The 24066-nt window shown below is 40.2% G+C and overlaps 4 protein-coding genes across 12 annotated transcripts; 3 read left to right on the top strand and 1 right to left on the bottom strand.

Moving 5' to 3' along the window:
• The first annotated feature begins 3915 nt into the window (after positions 1-3915).
• Positions 3916-10882, top strand: pkaap (A-kinase anchoring protein pkaap). 2 transcript variants are annotated; one of them, XM_046626016.2, is made up of 10 exons: positions 3916-4061; positions 4828-5575; positions 5635-5758; positions 5815-5951; positions 6085-6235; positions 6312-6426; positions 6661-6835; positions 7826-7899; positions 8093-8145; positions 8385-10882. In XM_046626016.2, exons 1-10 carry the CDS (start codon positions 4037-4039, stop codon positions 8484-8486), a joined length of 1704 nt encoding a protein of 567 aa, XP_046481972.1. In that variant the 5' UTR covers positions 3916-4036; the 3' UTR covers positions 8487-10882. The 2 variants fall into 2 exon arrangements, with proteins under 2 accessions (XP_046481972.1, XP_046481971.1); XM_046626015.2 differs by lacking the exon at positions 3916-4061 and adding an exon at positions 4434-4596.
• On the bottom strand, positions 10112-15100 carry LOC124218988 (G-protein coupled receptor 143). 6 transcript variants are annotated; one of them, XM_069136095.1, is made up of 7 exons: positions 14973-15100; positions 14619-14879; positions 13425-13536; positions 13129-13223; positions 12810-12988; positions 12383-12719; positions 10112-12314 (listed from the first exon to the last, which is right to left on the bottom strand). In XM_069136095.1, the coding sequence occupies exons 2-7, from the start codon at positions 14766-14768 to the stop codon at positions 12105-12107; spliced, it is 1083 nt and encodes a 360-aa protein (XP_068992196.1). In that variant the 5' UTR covers positions 14769-14879; positions 14973-15100; the 3' UTR covers positions 10112-12104. The 6 variants fall into 6 exon arrangements, with proteins under 6 accessions (XP_068992196.1, XP_068992197.1, XP_068992198.1 ...); XM_069136096.1 differs by having other exon boundaries at positions 14984-15099; XM_069136097.1 differs by having other exon boundaries at positions 14963-15078.
• A 2549-nt stretch (positions 15101-17649) lies between these two features.
• LOC124219429 (uncharacterized) lies at positions 17650-20438 on the top strand. 3 transcript variants are annotated; one of them, XM_046626960.2, is made up of 4 exons: positions 17650-17883; positions 18194-18398; positions 18513-19132; positions 20225-20438. In XM_046626960.2, the coding sequence occupies exons 2-4, from the start codon at positions 18198-18200 to the stop codon at positions 20286-20288; spliced, it is 885 nt and encodes a 294-aa protein (XP_046482916.1). In that variant the 5' UTR covers positions 17650-17883; positions 18194-18197; the 3' UTR covers positions 20289-20438. The 3 variants fall into 3 exon arrangements, with proteins under 3 accessions (XP_046482916.1, XP_046482915.1, XP_046482917.1); XM_046626959.1 differs by lacking the exon at positions 17650-17883 and adding an exon at positions 17898-18125; XM_046626961.1 differs by lacking the exon at positions 17650-17883 and adding an exon at positions 17898-18101.
• Positions 20439-21649: 1211 nt separating this feature from the next.
• On the top strand, positions 21650-23486 carry LOC124219383 (uncharacterized). Its single transcript, XM_046626845.2, has one exon. The coding sequence runs from the start codon at positions 21881-21883 to the stop codon at positions 22577-22579; it is 699 nt and encodes a 232-aa protein (XP_046482801.1). The 5' UTR covers positions 21650-21880; the 3' UTR covers positions 22580-23486.
• Positions 23487-24066: the final 580 nt, after the last annotated feature.

Below are 24066 nucleotides of genomic sequence, written 5' to 3' on the forward strand. Positions count from 1 at the left end.
ACCTAGGGTATATAGTAGAGTGCGATGGGGGCCAGGAAGCACACGTAAAAGAGAGAGTACGGAAGTCAGGGGTAGTAATGAGGCAGGTATGGGGGATAGGAAAAAGAAGGTTTGGGAGGGATTGGGAAAAAAGGATTTGGTTATTTGACAGGCTAGTATGGACGGTAATAGAGTACGCATCGGAGGTATGGCGGTGAAGGGAGTGGAGGGCGGTCGAGGCGGTACAGGATAGATTTTTGAGATGGACCTTAGGAGTGGATGGGCGAAAACCGGGATATTTAGTAAGGAAGGAGCTACAGAGGGAAAAGCTAAGGATTAGGGCAGGGAGAAGGGCATGGAATTTTGAAAGGAAGCTGTAGAGAGGGGAGGGTAGCGAGTTGGCTAGGAGATGCTGGGAAGAGATAAGGGAAAAGGTAGAAGTTGGGAGGCAGGGATCGAGATGGGAAAGAGAAAGGGAAAGTTTTTTTGCGGAAAGGGAAGCAGAGAGTAGAGAGGTAGCCGCGAGAAAGGAGAGGGGAAAGGTGGATTTTAGGGAAATAGAGGAGAGAGAGAGGGAAGAACAGAGAAAAGAGAGGCGGGAAAAAATAAGGGAATCGAGGTACAACAGATGGTACAGGTTAGTGAAGGGAAAAGGGATACCAGGTTATCTGGGAAAGGGCTGGGGGAAAGCAGGTGGACAAGGGTGGCAAGATTTAGATTAGGAAGCGAGATGAAGGTGGCAAGTTACTGGGAAGAAGAAGAAAAGAGAAGGTGTAGGGTGTGCGGGGGGAGGAGGAAACATGGGAGCACGTATGGGAAAGGTGCGTGGGCTTCGATAGAAGGGGGGAAAGCTGGCAGGAGGTGGTGAGGGAGATGTTAGGTGAGGAGTGGGCGGGAGAAGTTTGGATGAGAGAACTGGAAAGGATCAGGGAGGTACGCGAGAATGTAAGAGTGAGAGATTAATGGGAAACGGAAGTCGAGTAGGATAAGGACAAATAGGGAATAGAATAAGGTAAAATAGGATAAGGTTAAGTAAAGATAAGGATAAAGAATATGGAGAGGATAAGAGGGAAAGTAAGGGAATGGCAAGGCAACGGCACAGGGCACAGTCAATTAGAAAATAAGTAAGGATAAGGTAGGATGTAAGAGTAGGATAAGAATAGGTTAAGAAAACATGTAGAATTATTGTAGAGGGAGAGGAAAATGGAAGTCTTTGTAACCCCAAGGGGATCAATAAATATTATATACATACATACATTTGTAAAGTATGCTCTCGGTTTGAGAATTCACGTTGCGAAATTCACTTGTACGTGTGCACATGCGGTAGTGTCAGAAAAAAAAATAAAAGACATCACGATGGTTCACTCTTAAAAAGGGTTGAAATCTCAATCATGCAAATGAATATGAAGATCCACATTAACAAGCAATTATTTTTTTCAGCACTATAATATAATCTGTACACGTTCTCTATAAAACGGTGTTCATTATCCAACTAATTGTATAAAATTTAAAAACATACTTTCAAGGTTACGTTGACTAAATCCTCAATATCTTCCAATACAAGTCCGTTTATAAGATATGGAAAGGGTTGTTTTAATAATAGTATTTTATCAAATCTCCCGATGGCTTTTGAATATAACAAATAACAAGTTCATTTTTTATTCGCTGTAGAATGGATTAAATAATAATATTTGATCAACTGTTTCGATGTTGAGAAATAGACCCGTGAAGCGGGTTCAGTCAAACTAAATTGAAATAATATTTCTGAATTTTATGCAATTACTTAGATAGAGTAACTCTAGTCATTAATAGATGACGAACAGAGGACATAAGGTCTTTTCTCCAAATCAGTTTAGTTGAGCATTGCAACATTTGTATAGTTAATAGTACACAAAGTAGCCAAAACCATCGGGACTGTTTGGGCTCAGTATACTTGCACTGTTCCATTTTTTCCATTTTTGATTAATCGGAGAAAAGTTTTTTTATACAACGCTAGGAATGATCACAGCAAAGATACAGATTTTGTTTGCGATCACAAATAATCTATCCGAAGTTACTAGATTTTTCGTGATAATATCTGCGACGTTGTCAAATTTGCTGAAAATCTATCGACATTTATCGATGCGCTTGTGACTGGTTTTGCATCGATGAATATCGTTACGTCTTAGTTACAGAATCACCGTACGTCGCTAGCAACGTCGATGCAAGCGACAGCGATAATTGTCGGTAGAGAGTTGCAGAATCCCGCTACTGGTCGTATCGGCTGACTCACGTACTCTAATCTTATATCTCTATGGGCACGTCGGACGCCTCGGCGGGTGGCATCCCTGGGTTTTGTGAATACCCTGAACGTATCGCTGCAACACCGACGCTTGCACTTTTGAGGTATGCGACCTCTACAAAGCGTTATGTGCGTGGTGTCTCGTCCTAACGGACACTTCTGGAAGATTCGGCAATTAGATTTTAGATTGTGTCGGAATACTGTACTGTACAGATACATACGCATATGTACACTGTGCATGCTCAATCACTGTGTTTATTCACGTCGCCAATGAACTTTTTGGAAAGGGTTACGAGTGTATAGTCGCGTTGACGGTCAAAAATATACTGACCTCATTTTCAGGATTCCGATCGGTGTTACGTCCCAGCTGATAACTCCGGTGACACCCTCTCTTAGTTGATTTCAGCAATGAATCTGTCTATGGGTGTATTCCGAAACATACTTCGAGTAGTGCCGACCGTGACGTCACGCAGTCAACTGCGAACTGCGTTCCGTTTTTACTCCGAGTTGACAGTCGCATTGGTGACCAAAACTACTGATGTGAGTCTAACTGTAACTGTGTGAACGATTCCAGTGTCTAGCATTCGGAAATTTCCACCAGGTACCGTAACGACGTCACATTTGGACGGCTCGGCGGATGGCGTCTCTGGGTTATGTGAATACCCTGAACGTATCGCCGCAACACCGACGCTTGCACTTCTCAATCATGGGACCTCTACAGAGCGTTACGTCCGTGATGTGACGTCGTAACGGACGCTTCCGGAAGATTCGGGAATTAGATTTTAGATTATGTCGGAAAAGTGTACTGCACACACACATACACACGCGTTCACTGTGCCCACTCAATCACTGGATATATCCTCGTCTCCAACTGACTGTCTGGATAGTGTAGCGAGTGTGTAGTCGCGTTGACGGTCGAACATATACTGACCTCATTTTCGAGATTCCGATCAGTGTTACGTCCCAGCTGATAACTACGGTGGTGCCCACTCTTGGTTGATTTCAGCAATCAATCTGAGTATGGGTGTATTTCGGGTGTATTTCGAAATATACTTCCAGTACTGCCGATCGTGACGTCACGCAGTCGACTGCATACTGCGTTCCGTTTTTACTTCGAGCTGCCAGTTGCAGTAAAATCGGAACGCTACACCGAGGACTGCACCCATGGTGTGCCTAGGACCCCTACGACACGCCCCTTTCTTCGAGGGGTGTATTTCGAAATATACTCGCAGTACTGCAAGTACTGGCAACCGCGTTCCAAAATCGCGCGACAGCTTACTGCCGCCAGTCAGTGACGTCATGAAATTTGTGACGTTGTTGACCGTAACTACTGCGGTCTGGGCGTGAGGCAGTTGCAGTACTTGAGAGATGGCCGCGTCCTTGGTGTAGCGTTCCGATTTTACTGCGACTGGCAACTCGGAGTATAAACGGAACGCAGTTCGCAGTTGACTGCGTTTGCGTGACGTCAAGGTCGGCAGTACTGAAGCATAGACTTTATTGAAAGTATATTTCGGAATACCCCCCCATGTATACCCACACCACGCGCCAGATCCGTCCCACCGTGCGTGAGACGCCTGGCGGAGAGCCAGGGGACTTTAGTTAAATAATCACTGAGCTTTACATGGGGAGTAAACGGCAGTCCACGGACGTAAGAAATATTACGTCCATGGGGCAGTCGAACCACCGCTTTTTCGTACACCGTGCTTGAAATACTTGCCTGTCGATTTAAGATTTGACACAGCGCGTCGTTGATCATGTTTGCTGTTAACATGAACAATGCTCCAATTTTTTAAAAAATCTGGTAATTACTCTGCAGGATATCAACTTATTCTCTAGGGTCCGCGAGTTTCCCACTCGTTTTTTATAACGCTATCACTCTTCACGATTTTAAATGACCCGTCAGGACGACGTAACCTTAAAACTAATCAATTGCTCGTACTGTTTCGTTTAGCGTCAACACAGCATATGAACTTGAATTTACATGAACCCACGTCTATTTGAAAATTTTTGTTGTTTCATAACGATGTACATACATGAATAAACAAATATGAGTAAAGTTGATTGGTAAGCAGTCTCTGGTTGTAGCAGGAAAAATATGGAGTACCATTACGAGTAACGGTATAGCTGATTCCAATCAACAATATGTAGAACAGCTTGACCAATGTTATTAGTCATATGTTACGAATGATGGACAAGAGTCATGTTCGTCATATGTAGCACTCGCGGTAGAAATGCAGTAGCATATCCCCTTAAGAATTTGATACTCGAAACATTGACACAAATATCTGGCAAACAATTCCTCAGAGCAAACAATCCGTGGAATTGTCAAATGAAAAGTATGGTTTGTATTTTGTTACTCCTTTAGAAGCTGCTTCAAAAATTTGATGTAGGTTGGTCCAAATATGACTGAAAAAATATACCTACTAAGTCCGGGGTCGACAACAAATCTATTGAGAGTACACAATACAATTTTGTCGTTGTTCAATCCTTTAGGAATTGGAGCATATAGATGTAGAATCTTGAAATTATGCTAGTAATTATGATTGATTCTTGGGAAAAAATTTCAGGGCCCCGCGATAAGCCTGGATCGTCGTCAAAGTCTGAAAATTATGGAAAATTAGCGGTAGATGTATTCCGCCAAGAATTCCGTCCGCTGCACTGCTTGGAGGAGGAAGAGGAAGACGAAGATTGCAGGGATCAGAAATTTGAGGTCACCACATTCAAATCGCGGCTATCGAAAACTCTGCCAGAAATTCTTTCGGACAAAGGGGCTCTTGGTTACTTTTTTCAATTTCTTGAAGCTCGAGGATCCGTAGCGCTCATCAAGTTTTGGCTAGAGGTGGAATGTGTGTGTAACTCTCACGGTGTCGATGAATTCGAAAAGTGCGTGAAGAAGGGATTGGGCGAAGCTGGTGACTGGACATTTATTGAAGAGAACAGTGCTACCGGCTCAACGGACAATAATGATAACTTTAGATGCAATATAGCAGCCGGGGATATACGGGCTCACGACCTTGTAAATAGTAATCATACTAAATCAAATTGTGATGAAACTCCAAAGACTAGTCAAACGGTGAAAAGAGCTCAAAAATCAAAAAATGAATTAATAATTAAAAATCACAAAACTACTGCTGCAGAAGAGGACACCTTGCGAATTTACAAACGATATATTGCCAATGAATGCTTGGGGCTAGTTCAAGTTCCCATGGATATCCGAATTGGTATGGAATCTGCCCTGCATTCTCACGACATAGGGCTACTCTTGAAGTGTTTGTCCAACGTTCAACAGATCGTCTATAAAGCTTTGGAGGACGAGTGAGTAAGATCGGTAATTCTAAGAATCGATTCTTGTCAACGTATTGCCATTTTCACAGGTACATCAATGATTTCCTGAGGAGTGATTTTCATTGCAAGCATCAAATCGATGTGCTTACCAGTGGCGATGTCCAGCTTGCAGACATACTTTATAACGAGACTGCTTTTTTCCATTTTATGGAGGTACGATGTGATTGCTACGTGTGACGTATTTATAGTATATCGATGTCTATTTCCAGTTTATGGAGATTGAAGGAAAACGGGAGCTTCTGGACTTCTGGATGTCAGCGGTGAATTATAAGCAGAATTTAATGCAAAAAGGAGATCGTACTAACTCAGCGGAGGCTCAAACGGATGCGCTAATACTTTACGACAAGTAAGGAGATAAATGGTTCGATACTTTTACAGAGATAGACTGCAGACTCTGATATCATTTGTCTCGGGTATCAGATATTATTGTTTGCTAACATAAGATTTTGTATATGTGATTGATATCTTTGTTTTTACAGATATTTTAGTTTGCAAGCGACAATGCCACTTGGATTCAGTGACAAAATACGGTTTCACGTGGAACAAAATATTTGTCGCGAAGATGGAGAAGGGCCAAGGCCTGAATGTTTCGACCGACCTTGTCAAGTTGTCTACAGATTTCTCAATAAGGTGGGCAAGTAAAAAATTGTTTTTTAATTGTCAAGTACGCGTTATACAAAAATGCACGTTGTAAAAATGATTACAGCATTATCTGGGTGCTTTCCTGTCATCGCAGTTGTATTACAAATATTTATCGGAGCTAATTAGCAGTATCCAGAGTAGTCCGTGCCCACCTTTGCACCCTCAGTTAAGAAGAACAGGTATAAAATAACTATATTAATGTATTTTATCTCTTGTTCTCACTATTATGTTTTTCTAATTTCGAACCAACCATAATATGCACATTGTGCGCGTTTTTGTTACCTCTCCGGACCCTTGGGAATGGGACATAGTCTGTTTGTCCGTATAATCTATTTCCACGTTATCCCTGTCATTGCTGGTATTATTGGGGCTTGAATGCCGATGTAAAATATACATTCGCATTGTGATTCTAGAATCCGACTGCAGCAGCGATGTCAGCACAGTGAGCATCGGTACGCTCAGTACAATGCCAATAAGCCACGAGGAGGGTAGTGGACGAAAAAGCGGTGCAAAAGACACAGGAAGTATGAGCATTGATACCAGACAACTCTATGATCCAGACTCTTTGTGGAAACGCCAAAAGTACAAGTGAGAACCTTGATTTAAGAAACAACAATATAATGTGAACTCCTGTTAGTCATTTGGAAACAAAAATTGGGTCGTGGTCATCAAGCAATACACCATCGGAAAGTGGGCTGCAAACCAGCAGATCAACTTGGCCGAGTATATACAGATACCTAGACAGAGAAAACTTTGCGCAATTCAATTCATTTGGCTTTAACCCGGCGGTGCCAGCACGAGCCATTAGTCTATTATTTCAATGTAAACTTAATGCAAGTCAACTGTAAATTGTATATAGCATATAGCTTATTTGGAATACAATAGATAACAGATATCCTGTAACCCATACACCGGTATGGGTAGAAAGCTCTCATAAATAGTAACCTTATAAATGCGTCTATGTACCAGATTCGCTCAGAGGTCGCGAGCCGGCACATTCTTAGAATTTTTCACTAGGGATTGGTGACACGCCTATGAATCTTGATCAAGTCGATACTCTTTGTGACATATAATGTGTAGCATCGTAAGCGTTTTGGGATGTCTACCCCTACAGGGAGCTTGAGGTGACTCTTATAGGTCTGCTTCGCTTAATACTGACAATATGTCACCATATAACTGCAAAAGCAAACCTGCTGAGGAAATACCTGTTACTTGCAGCTCAGCTAAAACACAAGCGAGATTTAGAACTGTGCATTAGTATAGCTAGTCAAGAGCACAGACACTGGCCAGAAGGGAAACCCTCTGACTGTGCTGTATAGGTGTGTAGTGTTCTCAGCCTTGTCAGTGAGAGATATTCCTACAGTGGGTGTACCAGTATAGCGAGGGTATGATGCTTATAAATTCAGGTATGCGCAATATACGCATAGTGGGTAAAGCTGTCTGAAGAGCAATATACGAAGGAGCAGCTTACCATTGCCTATTGTAATGCAATTTCTACCAGCAAGTTCAAGTGTGTCACATTCTTGTTCCTAGGCACATTGTTTTGATACAAGCGAAATGATTTTCTTTTTTGTGCAGTTTAAGCGTTGGATATATCAACGATATGGGCAGATTTGTTACCGAGATTGATCCAGACCCGCATCGCAGATACGGTAAGCGAGAGTATATTAGTTTAGTGCTGGATTATTTCCACCCAAAAATCGGCATGCTTCATGTATAGTTATACCAATTCATTACCGCATATTTTACTTTCAAAACGAGTTGTATTGAAAAGAACCCCCCCTCCCTGCGAGAAAAAAAAAAAAAAAACTTGATTGATCTTAAGAAATTGTACATGATTTCCAGAATCTCGCTTGTCACGCGCCATGAAAAGGCTCGTCAATTTGGAGAATGACAAGGTAAATTCACAGCATAGACCATATCATTTTACTACTCATTAGAATTAAACGAAAGAACTTTACACGCAATGACACAAAATATATTGGTGAAATACCTAATAGAATAGTATAACACACATCTCGCTGCGAGTAAACTATTTTCCTTAACGAGGGGAAAGACTGAATTTTGTTACTTGCATAGAATTATAGGCCATCCGCATGAATTGTCTTTTAAATAATGTGAATTTATGTGTGATCAGGCTAAAGAAGAAATGGCTTGGAGAATTGCAGAGATGATAGTAGGTGAAATAACAAGCCTGACCCAGAGTCAGAGGGTTTGCCAAACACATAATCCGTCTTGATGCAATCTGCCACTATGGGACTGCAAAATTGTTCTCGCAGAGAGACCGGCAAGTTCTTTGCACACATTTTCTCTAAGCAGTCATACTACATCAGATGAATCTCTTGAAATTACCAAATAATTGAAGACAAACTGTTTCGGTTAGTTTGATGAAATGGATGCTTATATTGGAATTGGAAATTTAACCTGCAGTGTTACAACGGCATCCATGAAAACGAGAAATTATGTGCTTCCATCTATCACAGTTTTCTCTTCAAAACGTCTTGCAAGCCTCTCTCGGTTCTTGCCATGCAAATTGTGAGAATGCATGTATACCAATGTTTTTAGTACACTGTGGAATCGCTAAATTTTATGGTCCCAGCTGCTCCAGGTTCCCTATACATCTAGGAGGCGAGAAGCGAGTTTTATATCTGTTCTGAATATGTATCACATCAGCATTAATGTTTCCCAAAAAATGGAATAATTTCATCAGATACAACCCATTATGAATAGTCCCTGCGTGTAACCATACAACATTCAACATTTCTCGGATATTTAATGGTTTTTCCCATTTTGGCGATAAATATTTCAGACGTAGTCCTGACCCTATATATCGTTTTACTTTGCGCACAGAAGTTTAATGGCTGGACGATCGTATTTTTTGTTCTTATTACAATCTTTGTTTCTATGGAGTGTCGACTAAAACCTGGCCCCAAAATTGTCAGAAAATTAGAAATTTTCCGATTCAATTGTCATCATTCTCCAGGTGCATTGAAAGTAAGATGTCTCATTCATAAACTACTCAAACAAAATTTCCAAGAATCTCTTTCTGCACACATCCGTAGTAAAATTTGGAATAAAATGAGTTTTTACATCTCAAAATTGATTATTTGAAAAATATTAAAAAACTATTTGTTTACTTCTCAAAACATTACCTGAGTAGCCATAAAAATCCCTGGGATTTCCATGTTCTTTGAGGAGAAGAATTCCCTGAGAACGCCAATTATGCCAGAGTTTCCTAGGTAGTAGACACTCTGATTCGTTATTTAAAATTCGAAATTCAAATCATGGGGTGAACTCAATTTCTTGCATTTCTGACTTTTGCAAAATTTTATAAATGACCGTTAACTAACCGAAAGATATGCTTTCTACTAATATCTATCATAACTTCACAGTATTTTGTTCAATAGTTTAGTATTTCACTTTTTAGCGCCATACAAGACAAATAACTATTGGCAAATGAGTTTGCAACTAAAATGTGTAAAACATTGAGATATTTATAATGGCTTTATGTTATATCGTTATAATTAGTAATTTTTTTTAAAAGTATTTTGAAACATTTTTACCGCATACGTGACAAGTGCCAGATAATATTTTCACTTGTATTATGACTGTAAAGCATTCATGATTAGGATGACAGCGATACACGTTGATCATCTATTATAGTGATTGAATAATGTTCGGCCAGTGAAACATTCTCTCTCTAACTAATATGATTTTTAAACTACTAGAATAACTAAAGCCTTATTTCGAACTTGAGAAAAAAGGACGGCAAAAGAGAAATGGCAAAAACAAAACTTAACGATCTCACACACTCTGATTTGTGACAAATTTATCAGCAAAGCTAAGAGCCAGTGGGATCAAATATATTAACCTCTACATTTTTTTTTATTTTAAAATGTAAATTTTTACATCTCATTCGAGGGTGCTCAAATAAAATTCCCTGACTTTTTCTAGCAAAAAATTCAGAATTACCTGACTTTTTCCCATGAAACTTAAGTAATGTTGGGCAGCATTTATGACCAAAAGTTCCACAAGTTGTCTACCTTGAATATGTAAGTACGGATCTAAAAAATATATAGAATTGCTTCGTTTTACAAAAATAATTAGATGTTGAACAATATCATTTCCAAAAGATAGCTTAACTAAATTTACGAAGCATAACTGAAGGTTGAAAATGATTTATAAAAAAAGTACGTTTTTCTGGATGATCCATCATAATTCCCTGATTTCCCTGACCATTTCCAGTTTGTCACCACCCTGTTATTCTTTCATCGATACATCCACTTCGCGAGCATATATGACGTGAAAATTGATTGAAAGTAATCGCATAGATTGACACTGTACGTACGTAATGTACCTAATCATGTGTCGAAATTACCGTTCTAAATATAACACATGATAATATTAAATATAAAAGTGTGAAGTAAAGTATTAGTTACTGACATGGTGAAGCGGAATTGGTACTGAATTGATATTATGTTGTAGTATATGTACAGATCCTTAGATTGATTCTGACAAATTTAAAGCCACGGATGGCATCTGTTTCCCATGTTAAACAAGCGGCAGTAGACCACATCGGCGGCCTCAATGTGTTAGTATCAATCCAAGGATCTGTACATACGTATATATTATGTTTGTCCCAATTGAAAAATGAGCATACAATACCATACATGTTAACCGGCATTATCGAATGATTGGTGATTGGCGAGAAAATATAGGAACGATAAGGTAATGTCAAATAATGATCCACATGTACCGGGTGATTCTCATTGTGTAATCCCAAGCGATGAGCTTGGCATTTCTGTAATAAGAATTCCTAGTGAAACAAAATTGCATCTTACCGTTCGGTATACACCAACTATCATTGACGGCAGTATGTTATGTAATGGTAAAAACAGTAGGCTTGATTGTAACCTGATCTGTGGTAACATTGTACTGTATACATAGCCGGTATTAAGAATTATGACGAATTATTAAAGATGATTTTATAGAAGATTTGAACTTTGCGAAGGAAAAGTCAGGGCATCTCATCTCAACGAATTTGCCGCCATTGATGCTGGGGCAAACCTTGTTAACTCTGAAGACAATTAGTTCTAGGCTGTTGCAGAGCAACCGTATCCACATCAGGTATGACAATGCTCGAATTGTTGGCAGTTTATCTCACAGACATGTTATCGAGTAAGGGATACCATTATTAGAGGATCAACCCATCAATGACAGATTGTCATCATTAAAATAATTGATTAAAAACACATCCCGTATTATAGGGTAGTATCTAGCCAAGAAAGCCTATGGGATACGTATTTTTGTAATACTATATTCATAAAATAGATTTCTTGTGTATGATCGTATTCAAGTATACAAAACGAAGTACAAATTTTCAAACTGTACCTAAATCGAGGCATTTCATCAACACACTTATTCTAGTTTCTGGACAAATATGATTAATTTTCTAAAAACTATGCCTAAACCAAGGCATTTCATCAACGGCCTTGTCCTAGTTTCTGGACAGATACAATGAATTTTCGACAAATGTTGAACAACGAGACGCACAGTGTTTTTCTTCCCCTTGCATTACTCTAATGCACTATTGCCAACCACAGCCAACAACTCCAGCTTGTGGCATTGAATGTATATGTGAAACAAACAGAATTAAACCATTTGGACAGAGTAGAAGAAACAAGCTCATAACATACTTCGTGTTTCAACTCATGAACAGTCCAAAGTTTATTGGATAAATAAATGTGACACCATTTAATAGAATATATCCAGTATTGATGGACAAACAACTGAGAACATTCAATGCTATTTTGTGCTTGTTTCTTTTCCGAATGAATTGAAATGCAATGTAAAATTTTCACAGGGAAGATGATCCGTTTATGCTTGTGTGCGGGGTAAAACGTTGGTTCAGAAGTGGAGTCGTTTCTGGTAACAATGTGTTGACGCCTCTCCAGTCGTGTACCCTGTCTGATAGTGTTCTTCGCCACGACAACCGAAACTTTTCACTTCTACCCCACTTCTGATATACCAAAGCATTAAAAAATGCTTGGAGGGGGTTTGTGACCGCCTGAAAGTTGAGAAGTATAAATTTCCGACTGATGTCATATTTTTTATACTAGTTCACCCGTGACTCACCATTATGTACCACAAGCTGATGATGACTTTTATTGGTAACTTGAACCACAAAGTCCACAAAAGAACGCCGTTTATTAAATTTGGCATCCAGCATATATAATAAACCAAATTTGTCAGAGCAAATTTGAATCTAACCGTTTGTACAAGCTTCCTCTCACGTCCCGTCACTTGAGACATGCTACAAGACACTGCCGCTGTAAGATCACGAGTCGCCGCCATGTAGAGTGTTGGATTTGTTATCATCACTACAGCCAATGGTATGTAAGTTGCACAATAATTTGGCAATATCCTTAATACCGCGCTCGACAATGAGGTCGAATTGTGACAGCTGGAACATCTTATCGTTAGAGGGTGCAATACTATTGGTTACTAATCGCTAACCCAGACAGCAGCAATGGATTCACTACGTCTTTTTCCAGTTACTCACTTGGCATCCGGTGTATACAAGATCGACAGGCCAAAAGTTGTCAGGATCGCGGGACACATCCAAGCTACGGCATGATAATAACGTGGATGACCGGGACGCTCAATTAGCAGTAATCTCATATCAATGGCATAACAAAGCGTCCAGATCCATGTTGCCGTGTAAAAATACTGCGTCCATGCCTAAAAAATTTGACACATGACTGGGCATCCCTTTTCAACCCAAGTTACTCTCAAGCAGCGATATTGTTAAAACAATCGAGACAAATGTTGTCCATAAACATTTTCTAGAAAGTCAAAGAAAACTATAATCCAAACATTACCGATGATATAGCGCAGAACACTACGCTAGAGGTGTCATCTTCTGTAGGCATGATGGATTTAAAATTCATCCACAGTGCGGATCTGATGAACACGCCTGGGGATAATAAAAGTCGACAATTCTGACATGTTGATTTCGCTGATGGTATGATTTTTCATTTATTAGAAAGCGCTGGGCTGAGTTTTGAAGCTAAGATTGCTCCATTGTGGGGCATGACGGGACAGCAGATGAATTACCCATTGGGTATTAGTGATGAGGTCAAACTAAGGAATTTCCATTGTTTATTCCACAACAAACCAAGAGAAGCGAATAGATCCGCGACAGCCAGCCATACGATGATCTCTCGTCCTCGAGCGGCAGAAAAGGTGTGCCATCGATGAGGGAAGTTGGACTCTTCTCTGGGTAGAACCTGTTGGGTATGTAAAACATGACGCTGTGTCCAAGCTGTAGTGAACAGCGGTGCGGCTAGCAGCCAGGATGAACGGTTCCAATCATAGTTGTCAATTTTGCCCTTTGACAAGATTGAGGCAATCTACCCAACCATATGAAAGTTCCTTTACTTATAATTAACTTAAGCTTGATTTAACAGAAAAATTTTCATGTCGATTAACGACACACCTCAACGAAGATAATGATTGCTCGGTTGCTCAGAGTGACACGTAGTTCCTTCAATTGTTCCAAAGGATTGCAGAAGTTATTGAGACAGAGTTTTAACAAGTATTGAACAATCGTGCACGGGAAAGGTGTTTTTCTGAACATCAACAAATCACTTAGCCGTTCTTTCTCCAACTATTTGTCGCACCACCGATCGTAGCTATCGATACACAGCTAAATTAGGGGCAACAAGAGGATCAGAATTAATGAAAATGTGACCAATGCACCCAAACCCAGATATGCATTGTAAAGCACCCTACAGGGTTCGGCAACTCAGAAAACTCAACAGATTTGACTGATGAACTTGATTGCGTTGACGATTCAGCCTGTTGCCTGGGTTTCTTTTATTCCGGTATAGTTCCGAAGTCATTGGGAAACCAGAGTAACGACCGATGCGGCTGTTAAGAAAATCTCAGTATGATCGAACTAGTAGCCATTCTATCCAAAACGTATTATATGCATTCGCTGATCTACGAAACGAAATTCTATAGTTTGACATACTGTACATAGTTAATGGTAGCAACGGAAAGTGTAACATTGATTGAAATTGAAAACACCGAAGCTCAACAATAGAAATTTGGCAAGGTCAACAGAAATGTAAGACACGACGATTGTGAGAATTCAATGAAGGGGACTCAGGTCTCACGGTAACCATTGTAAATTGGCATTCGTTCCAATCGGCATGAAGCGTCAGCTTTACTCCCTGTAGGTAAAAAACTGGAGCGTACCAGGGTGACTTGGGTGGCCATTGACACCAGGTGCGGCAGATGCGTTTGCTCCGTGCCCTGGGTTTCAGCTATATCAAGTCCATAATCTTTCGAAATTCTTCAATTTTACCTGATAAACTGCGCCGAGAATTCCCATAGCCGAGGATAGCATGCAGACGGTATTGTAAGCGTCGGTGTCAAATTCTTGCATTATTACAACCGCCATGTCGGTGCTATTGTTGTGATGGCAGCAAAATGTTTGTATCGTGGGGTCAGCCATAGTAAGAGGACTGATGATTAAAAGCAATGCTATTAAATTGGCGCTTCCTCAGAACGATGATGAGGTACCCCAGGTTCTTATGGATGCGTAATTCACATGTATGGATGAACTCTGAACAACAAAAAAACAGCGAGATAAGCGGCCGGTAACGTTATCTAGACTCGGCATATTTCGCTTCATTTTTTTTTCATTACTTCAACTTGCTTCAAACCAACCAAAACCAAGGGCTTCGTTCATTCTGTCTCCTTTGTGGTTTCGTGGTCTCGTTTCAGTACATCGATTGTAATACAGTACAAATAGTGTCAGATTCATTGCTGCAATCAACTATAAGAAAGAGGGCGCTACCGTAGTTATCAGGTGGGGCGTAACACCGCTCGGAATCTCAAAAATGAAGTCAGTACATTCTTGACCGTGAACGCGATATTCCGAAATATACCTCCAGTTCTGCAGACCGTGACGTCACGCAGTCCACTCAATGTTGCCAGATTGAAATTCTTCGCCGTATTAGATGGCGCCACAAAACGTACCAGAATGGAAAATTTCGTACAAGAAATGTAATTATAATTATGACAATGGAATACTATTAATTATCGACCATATTGATACCCATACTTGTCAATAATATCCTTTATGTTCTCTAAAACATAAATCAATTAAATACATGATACAGAGGTACGTGCCACCTATTATAAGTCTACAGGTTAACCCATATGGAGTACAACCATGAACGGACAACGTCCATGACTGTGTCACACTATACTCAAGTTGGAAAGGACGCATTTAAATGGCTAGTTGGCTAGTCCAGTTAAAAAAACAAATTTTTAACGCAATTACGAAAACGTACTAGATAGGAGAAAGTCGTATCAGCGTACTAGATTCCCCTGAATCCTACTAGATCTTGTACAATTTTACAAGACTGGCAACACTGATAGCGTTTTCCACTGGTTGCACTGAGTGCACACTGGCTCCAACAGGGTGCACTCGTTCCGTGCATGCGTCGCCCGGCATCGGGGCAAACCTTCTGAGTGGAACACGCCGTAAAACGTATAAAGGCAGACTAGGATCATAATTTCTCCAAAATTAGAAATAATCTGACGTTACTTGACCGACTGCGCGACTGTCAGTTTTTCAAGCAAGTGATAAAGAAGCCAATTGAACAAACGCAACGGTAATTTTTTATTTCTAAATAAATGTCACAAATGTTAGACACGAGCATACAAGGGCAAAAAAAATTGACAATTCCGCTGAAAAGATAAAAATTAATAAGCAGCAAGTCAAGTTGTCCCAATCTCCTGAAATATACCTAGCAGTTAACCTCTAGAAGCTGAAAAAATGTGTATCCATACTTCGATATCGGACATGCTGTGGATTACTCCTATGAAATTTGAAAATTTGAGAATCTCTCCTCTATCTTTCGGCTCCAGCAAGCATCATGACTGCTAGACGAAGATGAAATTAGATCTAATAAAATTTTTCAGTTCCTCTACCTGGCGCTAGTAAGCTTCCGACACGCTCGCTACCCTCGCTGACCGCGCGCAAGCTCGTCAGACAACTACTAGCGCCACTAGTGGTGGAGATTGGCAGCAGAATCGAGGGACATTTTGCGAACCACTTTTAGCAGCTCATGTCAGGGGGCTGCTCTAATGTAAATAAACACGCCGGCTGTTTAGCTTTTCTAACCGCTAGGTGGCGGCACGAGCGAAGCTCACAGCGATCAGTCTATCTTTATAAATTCAGTTGCGCACGAGGATTAAATTCCTCACGCAGAAGACTGGGCGATATGTATTTAACCATATGTATACACCCTTCTTACTGAATAAATTCAATTCAATTTAATAAGTCTATGAGTCAGCTACCCATGCCGTAAACTTCGCGAAAACTGGCAATACCGATGAGACAGCGATATGCATATTCCCGGGTTACCCTGGTTACTTCATCACTCTCACTCTGAATTTCACTAGCCGAGAGGAAACGTGTGGGCCAACCAGGTTGTAGTGTGACAGAGACAGGTTTTACACGGCATACTGCTCTATCTAACCCCTACGCCACGCTTTCTGTACACGCGAGGCTACCTCCAGTATTATATGATCTAAGAGGGGGACCCGCGAAGTAGTAATAAGGAGACTGCAATAGAAATGGGTAAAGTAGGTAAACCGGTCTACCAAAATAACGATATTTTTTCATATCATGATCGATAATTATTGTCGATGTATCAAAAATCAATATTTTTTTCGAATATCAATTTAAGTATTAAATTCGATATTTTTTTTTTTTCAACGCAGCTCAGTAATCAGTTTCATGCGTTGCATGTTTAGATCGAATGGAACATTTAATTTAGAACAGAAAGTTCTTCTGATGTCAATATCAGATGTATACTGGTTTAATTGATCGTAATAATAAATAGGTTAATAAAACTTTCTGTAACTTCTACACGGGGCTTCAATTTTTCAAATTTCACTTCAATATTTTGACATATTTTGAAAATGTGTTTAGATGACTACTGGTTTTGGGCAAAAATATCGATACATCGATACACCGATATTTTTTTTTTTTTTCGAAAAATATCGATATGATATTTATCGATACACGTTTTTTATGGGCAATTTTCATTTTATTTTGATGAAATTACCTGATGTGTGATTTGTTCTCTATTTTATACCTGAAGAATAAATGGAAAATGGAAAGACGTATTCCAGGCGCGCAACGATACTTCTGGGTGGTAATTGAAAAAATTTCAAAATCACCAAAACACGTAACGGATCCCCGAATATACGTGCACTTGGAATTGGAATATTTTAAGACTAAACTATACATAACACTTCACTCAGGCACGTTCCTGTCTGCGGGTTTCGTTACAGGTTTCTCAAAGCGATTAAATTTTATAGGAATAAATATGGTGAGTTGGTGAGTGCAAATCTTTCTTATATAACCGAAGGCTGAAAGTTCCGATGACCTCGACCTCACCAATAGCCAATACTCGTCCCGCTTCCGTCCTCCGTCACGTCAAGGAATCCTGGCGACTGGAGCTTGCTGGCTGGGGCCGATGGCCTTTTGGCCGTCGGTCAAGATTCAGAGCCTGAAACCGGCGGAGCCACGGAGATTCCGTGAACGGGAGGTAGGTACCGGTTTCTCGGCAGACGTTGAGCGAACTTCTTCCAGTTACCAGTGTGTTGTTCGTCGAGGCGTTGCCAAGTTATTCGCGATCTGATTCATATAATTTTTCAACATCTCGCCTGGTGGAAAGCCCGCGTCTTATCCCCCAGGTCTTTGTCGTAGATCCTTATAAACACCCGCCACTGTACATCGATTTTTGAGAGTTGGCTGCTCATACACGTGCGCAATATATGATACCTATATGTATGGGTAATAAATTCCTGTGAATCCACAGCTAGACATTGTCGATTATAATAACACATATACTGCAGAAGCATGATCATCCGGCCGTTAGCAACCGTCGTCGCGATCGTCTTCGCCGCTGCGGACATATTCCAAAACATCGGCCTCGCCGCGCCCGTTGGCACCTCATATAACCAGCAACAGACTGGAAATCTCAACGTCCACATCGATCTGAAGGATATTCAACTTGTTGCCGTCTTGCAGAACGGCAACCCTATCGAAGCTGATTACGGGGTAATTACAGAACGAGGTAGCGGTACCCCATATTCTAATATTTTTGCCCTTCTTTGTTGTCGTTGTCATCAATGTTGTTGTTGTGATTATTGATTTCATTATTTCTGTTCACAGGATTACGATTACACTTACGATTACAGTGACTTCACTATAAAGCCGCCAATGCGCAATTTGACAACAACGTTAGATCCCCCGATCAATGCCTCGTCAACGAGTTCTGTAGAGCCTTGGCATACTTGGCCTACAACTACGGCAACATCCTTGGCATCCACCGCGTCTGTTGTTACGGCTCATCCGCTATTGCAACCAGAATCCGCAGACGTTCAACCGGAATCTGCATTTACGGAGAACGCAAGCTCATCAGTATCAGTCCCACCCGCACCTGAGACGATGCATGATAATTATACTGCAATCAAACCGTTGTTCGAAAGTGAATTACCATCAACTGATTCGCCGGCACCGACGAGTTCTATAACGATGAGAGCAGAGTCAACTAATAAGTTTGGAGAAGATTTGGCGACTAACAATAAGAACAACGTGTTCGCAGCTATTGACGCGGCTGTACCAGCCAACGAGCAAAATCCTTCATCAACCGCACGTCCCGGAAACGCAGAAACGTCCACTGAGCGATCGCAAGTCCAGCTATCGAAACAATGTAATCAAGGCTACAGACGGGACCGGAAAGGACAGTGTCGGCCTCAAATCCGCCGCAGAGTCGCATCGTCGTTGATACCGTAAATATTTAGGCATATACATACGATAGGTATGACCGACATTGTTCATGATCGGTTTAGGCAGAACCCACGGCGGGTCGACCGTTAAAATCAAGTTGGAGCTGGAAACATTCGGGGTAATGAATGTTAATTCTGAACATGCGTCGAATTAGAAAATCCACCATCATTACTATACATATATCGTTGTTGGGCCACCATTTCATGTAAGAAGTACTTGGCTCCGAATTTACTTCCAATATCACTATGTCACTTCTTGTTATTTCGTAGCCATAATCGCCTAAGCCGAATATATACACTATTCCATGGGTATGCATATAGGTAGGGTGTTTCAAAAGACAATAATGTGCAATTTTTCACCATGGCAACCCCTAAAAAGCTTGCGTAGGTTGAAAGATAGATTCTGTAAAATGATGAGCGTGCCACGTTATGTGGGAAGATCGCGTTCAGTTGATTTTTCACTTTTGCACAATTTTTTGAATTTATAAATTATCGTAAATAAGTTTTCTTTTCTGCTGGTTACATCAATCATAATATCAATTTACTTCACAAAGAAGACCCACGCTTGTAATATTACGTCTCCGGTTGATGTTTGAGAAGTTTACGTGACGACTTTCTTATTATTGATTCAATCTCATATAATAGTTATAATTTCATATGAACTTTCAATTTAGGAGTATAACATGTCCTGTTGATATATTGTTGTGTTATGAGTGCTAGAACGTGTTTCTTTATAGATTCAGAAAAATGTAAAATGAAGTGAAAAATCAAACGATCGCGATATTCCACACAACGTGGAACGCTCATCTTTTGACAGAATCATTCTCTTAATCCAAACAAACTTTTTAGAGGATGCCACGGTGGAAAATCGTAAATTGTTTTTGTTTTCTGAAATACCCTGGTATGCAGCCATAGCTGTACCGTTGCTTAGAATGATTTGCTTGAATATTGATAGCAATTGAGGATACAGCTGTTCTAATATTCCTAGCAATGCTTTCCAGTCATTGCGCTAGTTTTGCTGCAAAATTTGCACGCATATTGTTATATGGAATAAGTATATTAATCGAGCGTATTTCTTTTTTTCTTTTATTCCAGATTTGGAATCAGACTGACTCCGGAAGTTATGCAACAGCACAACGGCTATCGAGGGACTGTATAGAAAATTGATAACGTTTCTGGATCGAGTAACGCCGATGCTCCGAATTATCCTATAATTTGAATATATCATACTTGCAGACTGTGTCAGATATGTATTATTATACTGGATAGAATAGTATTTACTATGGAATAAAGATGCTGGTGAAAAGAACGCGTCAGTCATTGAATATTTATTTAGATGAAACCTGTAGCACAGATTCTCCGGCAGCATATACGAGAGTTTTAAAATGCAGAATAATCGTAGCATAGATCTAACGTTATTTGAATATTCGACTGCTGCGGGAAAGGAGAGAAACTTGTATTAAAATGATAAACGATACTCGTTGAAACTTGACCTAATCAACGTTTTATACGCGTGCATGCCTTGGCGCCGAGGAGATAAGAATCACGTACACCTGCAGCGCTCGGTAAGCTGGTGTCGATGCTGTATAGGATATGACGAGGAATGGTATTTACATTGTATTATATGTATAGTAGCATAAGATTGCATGTATAGCATTATAGGTATGTAGAATTCCGAAGCCATGCGACTGTCCATTAGTTTAATTATTATCATATCTGTACGTATATAAAAAATAATACCCGCGTGAGTGATTATAAAATAGTCACTCGCAAGGATGGTATACTTAAGTGGAGTGCCCGGTGAAATTGCCAAGTCTAGCATTCTTCAATAGAACTTGACCGCAACGCAAGAAATAGGGTAAAATATGGGTTTTGATTTTTTCTTTCAGATTTGGGGCCATAAAAGAATAAAAACGATCCTAGGCATTCTTCGTACGGATGCTAGGAATCCTAAAAATAATCGGTGTGACAGCCCGACACCTTGCTCAAAAGGAATAAGCGCGAGTATCACTGTCTGAGACCTATCTATCAAATACCAAAACACGCATTAAGAAAAAACATTTTTCAATTTTGAGATGCTTGCGCGTGGTTCTCAAGGCCTGAAAACGAGTAGGTAGTCTGATGCGCATTCAGTTCTATTGAAAAATGCCGGATTTGGCACTTTTACCGGGCGCTCCCCTTAACCTGTTGAATTATGAGATGTAAACAGAATTATCCAACAAGCTGTAATCTACGTACACATATTATACCATGATTGCAGGCTGAGAAGATCTCACAAGGCGCCCGGTTACTGCGTTGTATTATAGTGATAATAGATATTACTTCGTTGTTACGTGCTTACTTGTGAGCAAACACACACGCCATATACATATGCATGTGTACCCAACATAAACCACATACCCAGACTAGATATTAAACGATACCCCCTCCGCTTGACTTCTAGTCCTCAATGTTCAGGTCAGCAGCCCCGGCGCGGCGTTCTGCGCGTTTTTTGAAGAGGTAGCTAATTCCGCGGAGCCACTCACTTTCCTACATCAGTCTTTGCTCAAACTTCACCCAGTTCGGGATAAGAAAACGTTGTTCGCCAGTCCTCCTGACGATCAGGTGCACAATCGCCTCATCCTATATACCACGGAGTAATATCTAGAATTATTTCACGCATACTACGACAAACAGACAAACGACACACACACACACACACACACACACACACACACACACACACACAGACGCAACGTATATGCAAATACGATGATTAAAATTACGATTATACTCTTGGTGAGTTGCAACTGTATCGCCGCTAGCCTTGCCGCCCCGACAACGTACGACCAACGCCAAGATGGTGATATCAATTTGGCAGCGAAGCTTGAGAACATCCTCATTCTCATAGCCACACCATCGAGTTCGACCTCTCCCACGGAGGGAACGAGCGACAGACTAGAGACCTATTTGACTATGCTCAACAGTCGTGATCGCACCGGATTTACACACCTGAAGAATACCGGATCGATAAATGTGGCCGATATTCTTCCCGCGTTAAATGCACGTCAGGATTTACCGCGTAAAAATTTGGAAATTTCTTTATCTTCCGCCGAGGATCAGCAGGAGCAAGAAGCGGGATCGGCAACAGCTGTGATCGTACAGACCCTAAAACAAAGAGACCCTTCCGCGGCAAAGGCAAGGAGTTTGCAGTGGAAAAATGTCGCAGCAGATTTATTAATCCACGACAAGCCGGAGGAGTCCTTGAAGCAAGAAATCTCCCGGAGGAGTCTGGATAGAAATCTCGAAACCGGAAATTTTGACAACGGTGGGCAAAGCCGTTCCGGCGATCACAACGAAGTTGGTTTGGTTGCCGATCATCGTCTAACTCTTATAGGAACGGCGATTGAAGATTGTGGACCGTATAGGCGCCGAAACAGTTACGGCATCTGTCAACCATTTTTCGACTAACTCGTACATACAAGTTTCAAAGTTCCTTTTCAATTTCTTTTACAGCACCAAACTCGCGTGTTAGCTTAATTAAATACTCGATTTATAATTTATATTACTTATAATGATGTAATTGTTAGCTTGAGTAAAAAGTTAAATCAATTAATTTAACCTCGTTAAATTTTCACTGGGATTTTGCAAAAACACCGATATAGACCGCTGAAAATCAACAGAGACGCAGGGCTGTTGTAAAGCGTGCATCCGATCATGACGTTGATTTATTGTCAATGATACACACAGTAGGTACTCTGGCTTTACGATCAGCCTGATAGCATATTCAATAGTATATCAGCATGTAGCATGTAATGTCGCACCATTGAAGTCTGTAGGTCAAACCTATTTGCTTATTTCATTCGTTTGTCAACTGAGTGAGCAATTTAATTTTTATTTAATTGTTAATTTTTTTTTTTTTTTTTAATTTATAAATTTTTCATTCTCTTTTTCTAATGAATAATCGTCACAATCAAATCTACGGTTCGCAGTTCGTTATTCAGTTAATGTGACGCTTTTATTAGCTGGAATTCGAGTTAACGGTCCCGCTTCGATTCATAGTTTCAAATATCAAGCTAATTATATTCATTTTACTTCAAGCTTCAGTTTTAATATAATAATTTTATGGTCAACTGTCTTTATTGATGCACGTCATACTGTGAATGTTTCATGAAACGGGCCCCGAGCCGTTTTGTGATTGGGATGACGTGCTAATGGCGCAAGTCCCGATACGTTGTCTCAAGAAGCTCAGAGGGGTCCGTTTTTTGAAATATAGATGGTATGTGCGTTCATTTTCTAGCTGAAAAGTCGAAGTTAAATCAATACTACGACTACAGTAATGTATGCAACATGAAATAATAAATGAAATTGTAAAATATATGTTTATGCGTAAGTGCGGTAATTACAACGTACGTAAAGTATTTATATGCATGCCACTTCCCCAGCAATGAATTACACGGCCCTCGAATGACGGTAGTATATAACCACTGATGTGTGGATGTACTTAATTAATTCTTTGATGTACCCATAATCCGTTTCGACTGTGCCTGGATTGAAGGCTATAACAAATATTTCGTGAATTGGATCGGTTAATGAAATGGATAAGTAATATAAATATGAAAACAAGATCCTAATACCCGCACGAATAGTTGACAATATTATACATGTTTAAACAAGTTTAATTTACATGGAATAATCAGATCCTTTCGCTCCTTTGGCGAGTTTGATGATTGAAAGTCGATAAGTAATGTTTGAGAAACAATTAACGTTTGTATTATAAAGATATCCCAGATCATATACAAATTTTGATATCCATGTACTAGGATGAAACAAATGAATACCGAATGTAAAGTATCAGTACATATGCGTACATTTATATGATGGTGGGAAATAATAATTACAATATTTATGAGATGTGTCGTCAGGAGGAGTCCCCGGCTGTCAACAACAACCAGAAT

This window comes from Neodiprion pinetum, chromosome 5 (assembly GCF_021155775.2).
Source record: "Neodiprion pinetum isolate iyNeoPine1 chromosome 5, iyNeoPine1.2, whole genome shotgun sequence".
In the NCBI taxonomy this organism is placed as follows: Eukaryota; Metazoa; Arthropoda; class Insecta; order Hymenoptera; family Diprionidae; genus Neodiprion; species Neodiprion pinetum.

What these genes read in the sequence shown, in the direction of transcription:
- pkaap (XM_046626015.2), top strand. Translation starts at nt 4,461, where the DNA reads ATGTTCGTCATATGTAGCACTCGCGGTAGAAATGCAGTAGCATATCCC. An exon ending in CTTTTTTCCATTTTATGGAG is followed by an intron (nt 5,759 to 5,814) that starts GTACGATGTGAT and finishes GTCTATTTCCAG; the next exon opens with TTTATGGAGATTGAAGGAAA. An exon ending in CCCTCAGTTAAGAAGAACAG is followed by an intron (nt 6,427 to 6,660) that starts GTATAAAATAAC and finishes TTGTGATTCTAG; the next exon opens with AATCCGACTGCAGCAGCGAT.
- LOC124218988 (XM_046626019.2), bottom strand. Translation starts at nt 13,886, where the DNA reads ATGTTCAGAAAAACACCTTTCCCGTGCACGATTGTTCAATACTTGTTA. An exon ending in TGTTCTGCGCTATATCATCG is followed by an intron (nt 12,989 to 13,128) that starts GTAATGTTTGGA and finishes CAAATTTTTTAG; the next exon opens with GCATGGACGCAGTATTTTTA. An exon ending in TTGTATACACCGGATGCCAA is followed by an intron (nt 12,720 to 12,809) that starts GTGAGTAACTGG and finishes TCTAACGATAAG; the next exon opens with ATGTTCCAGCTGTCACAATT.
- LOC124219383 (XM_046626845.2), top strand. Translation starts at nt 21,881, where the DNA reads ATGATTAAAATTACGATTATACTCTTGGTGAGTTGCAACTGTATCGCC.
- LOC124219429 (XM_046626960.2), top strand. Translation starts at nt 18,198, where the DNA reads ATGATCATCCGGCCGTTAGCAACCGTCGTCGCGATCGTCTTCGCCGCT. An exon ending in CTATCGAAGCTGATTACGGG is followed by an intron (nt 18,399 to 18,512) that starts GTAATTACAGAA and finishes TTCTGTTCACAG; the next exon opens with GATTACGATTACACTTACGA. An exon ending in GTCGCATCGTCGTTGATACC is followed by an intron (nt 19,133 to 20,224) that starts GTAAATATTTAG and finishes CTTTTATTCCAG; the next exon opens with ATTTGGAATCAGACTGACTC.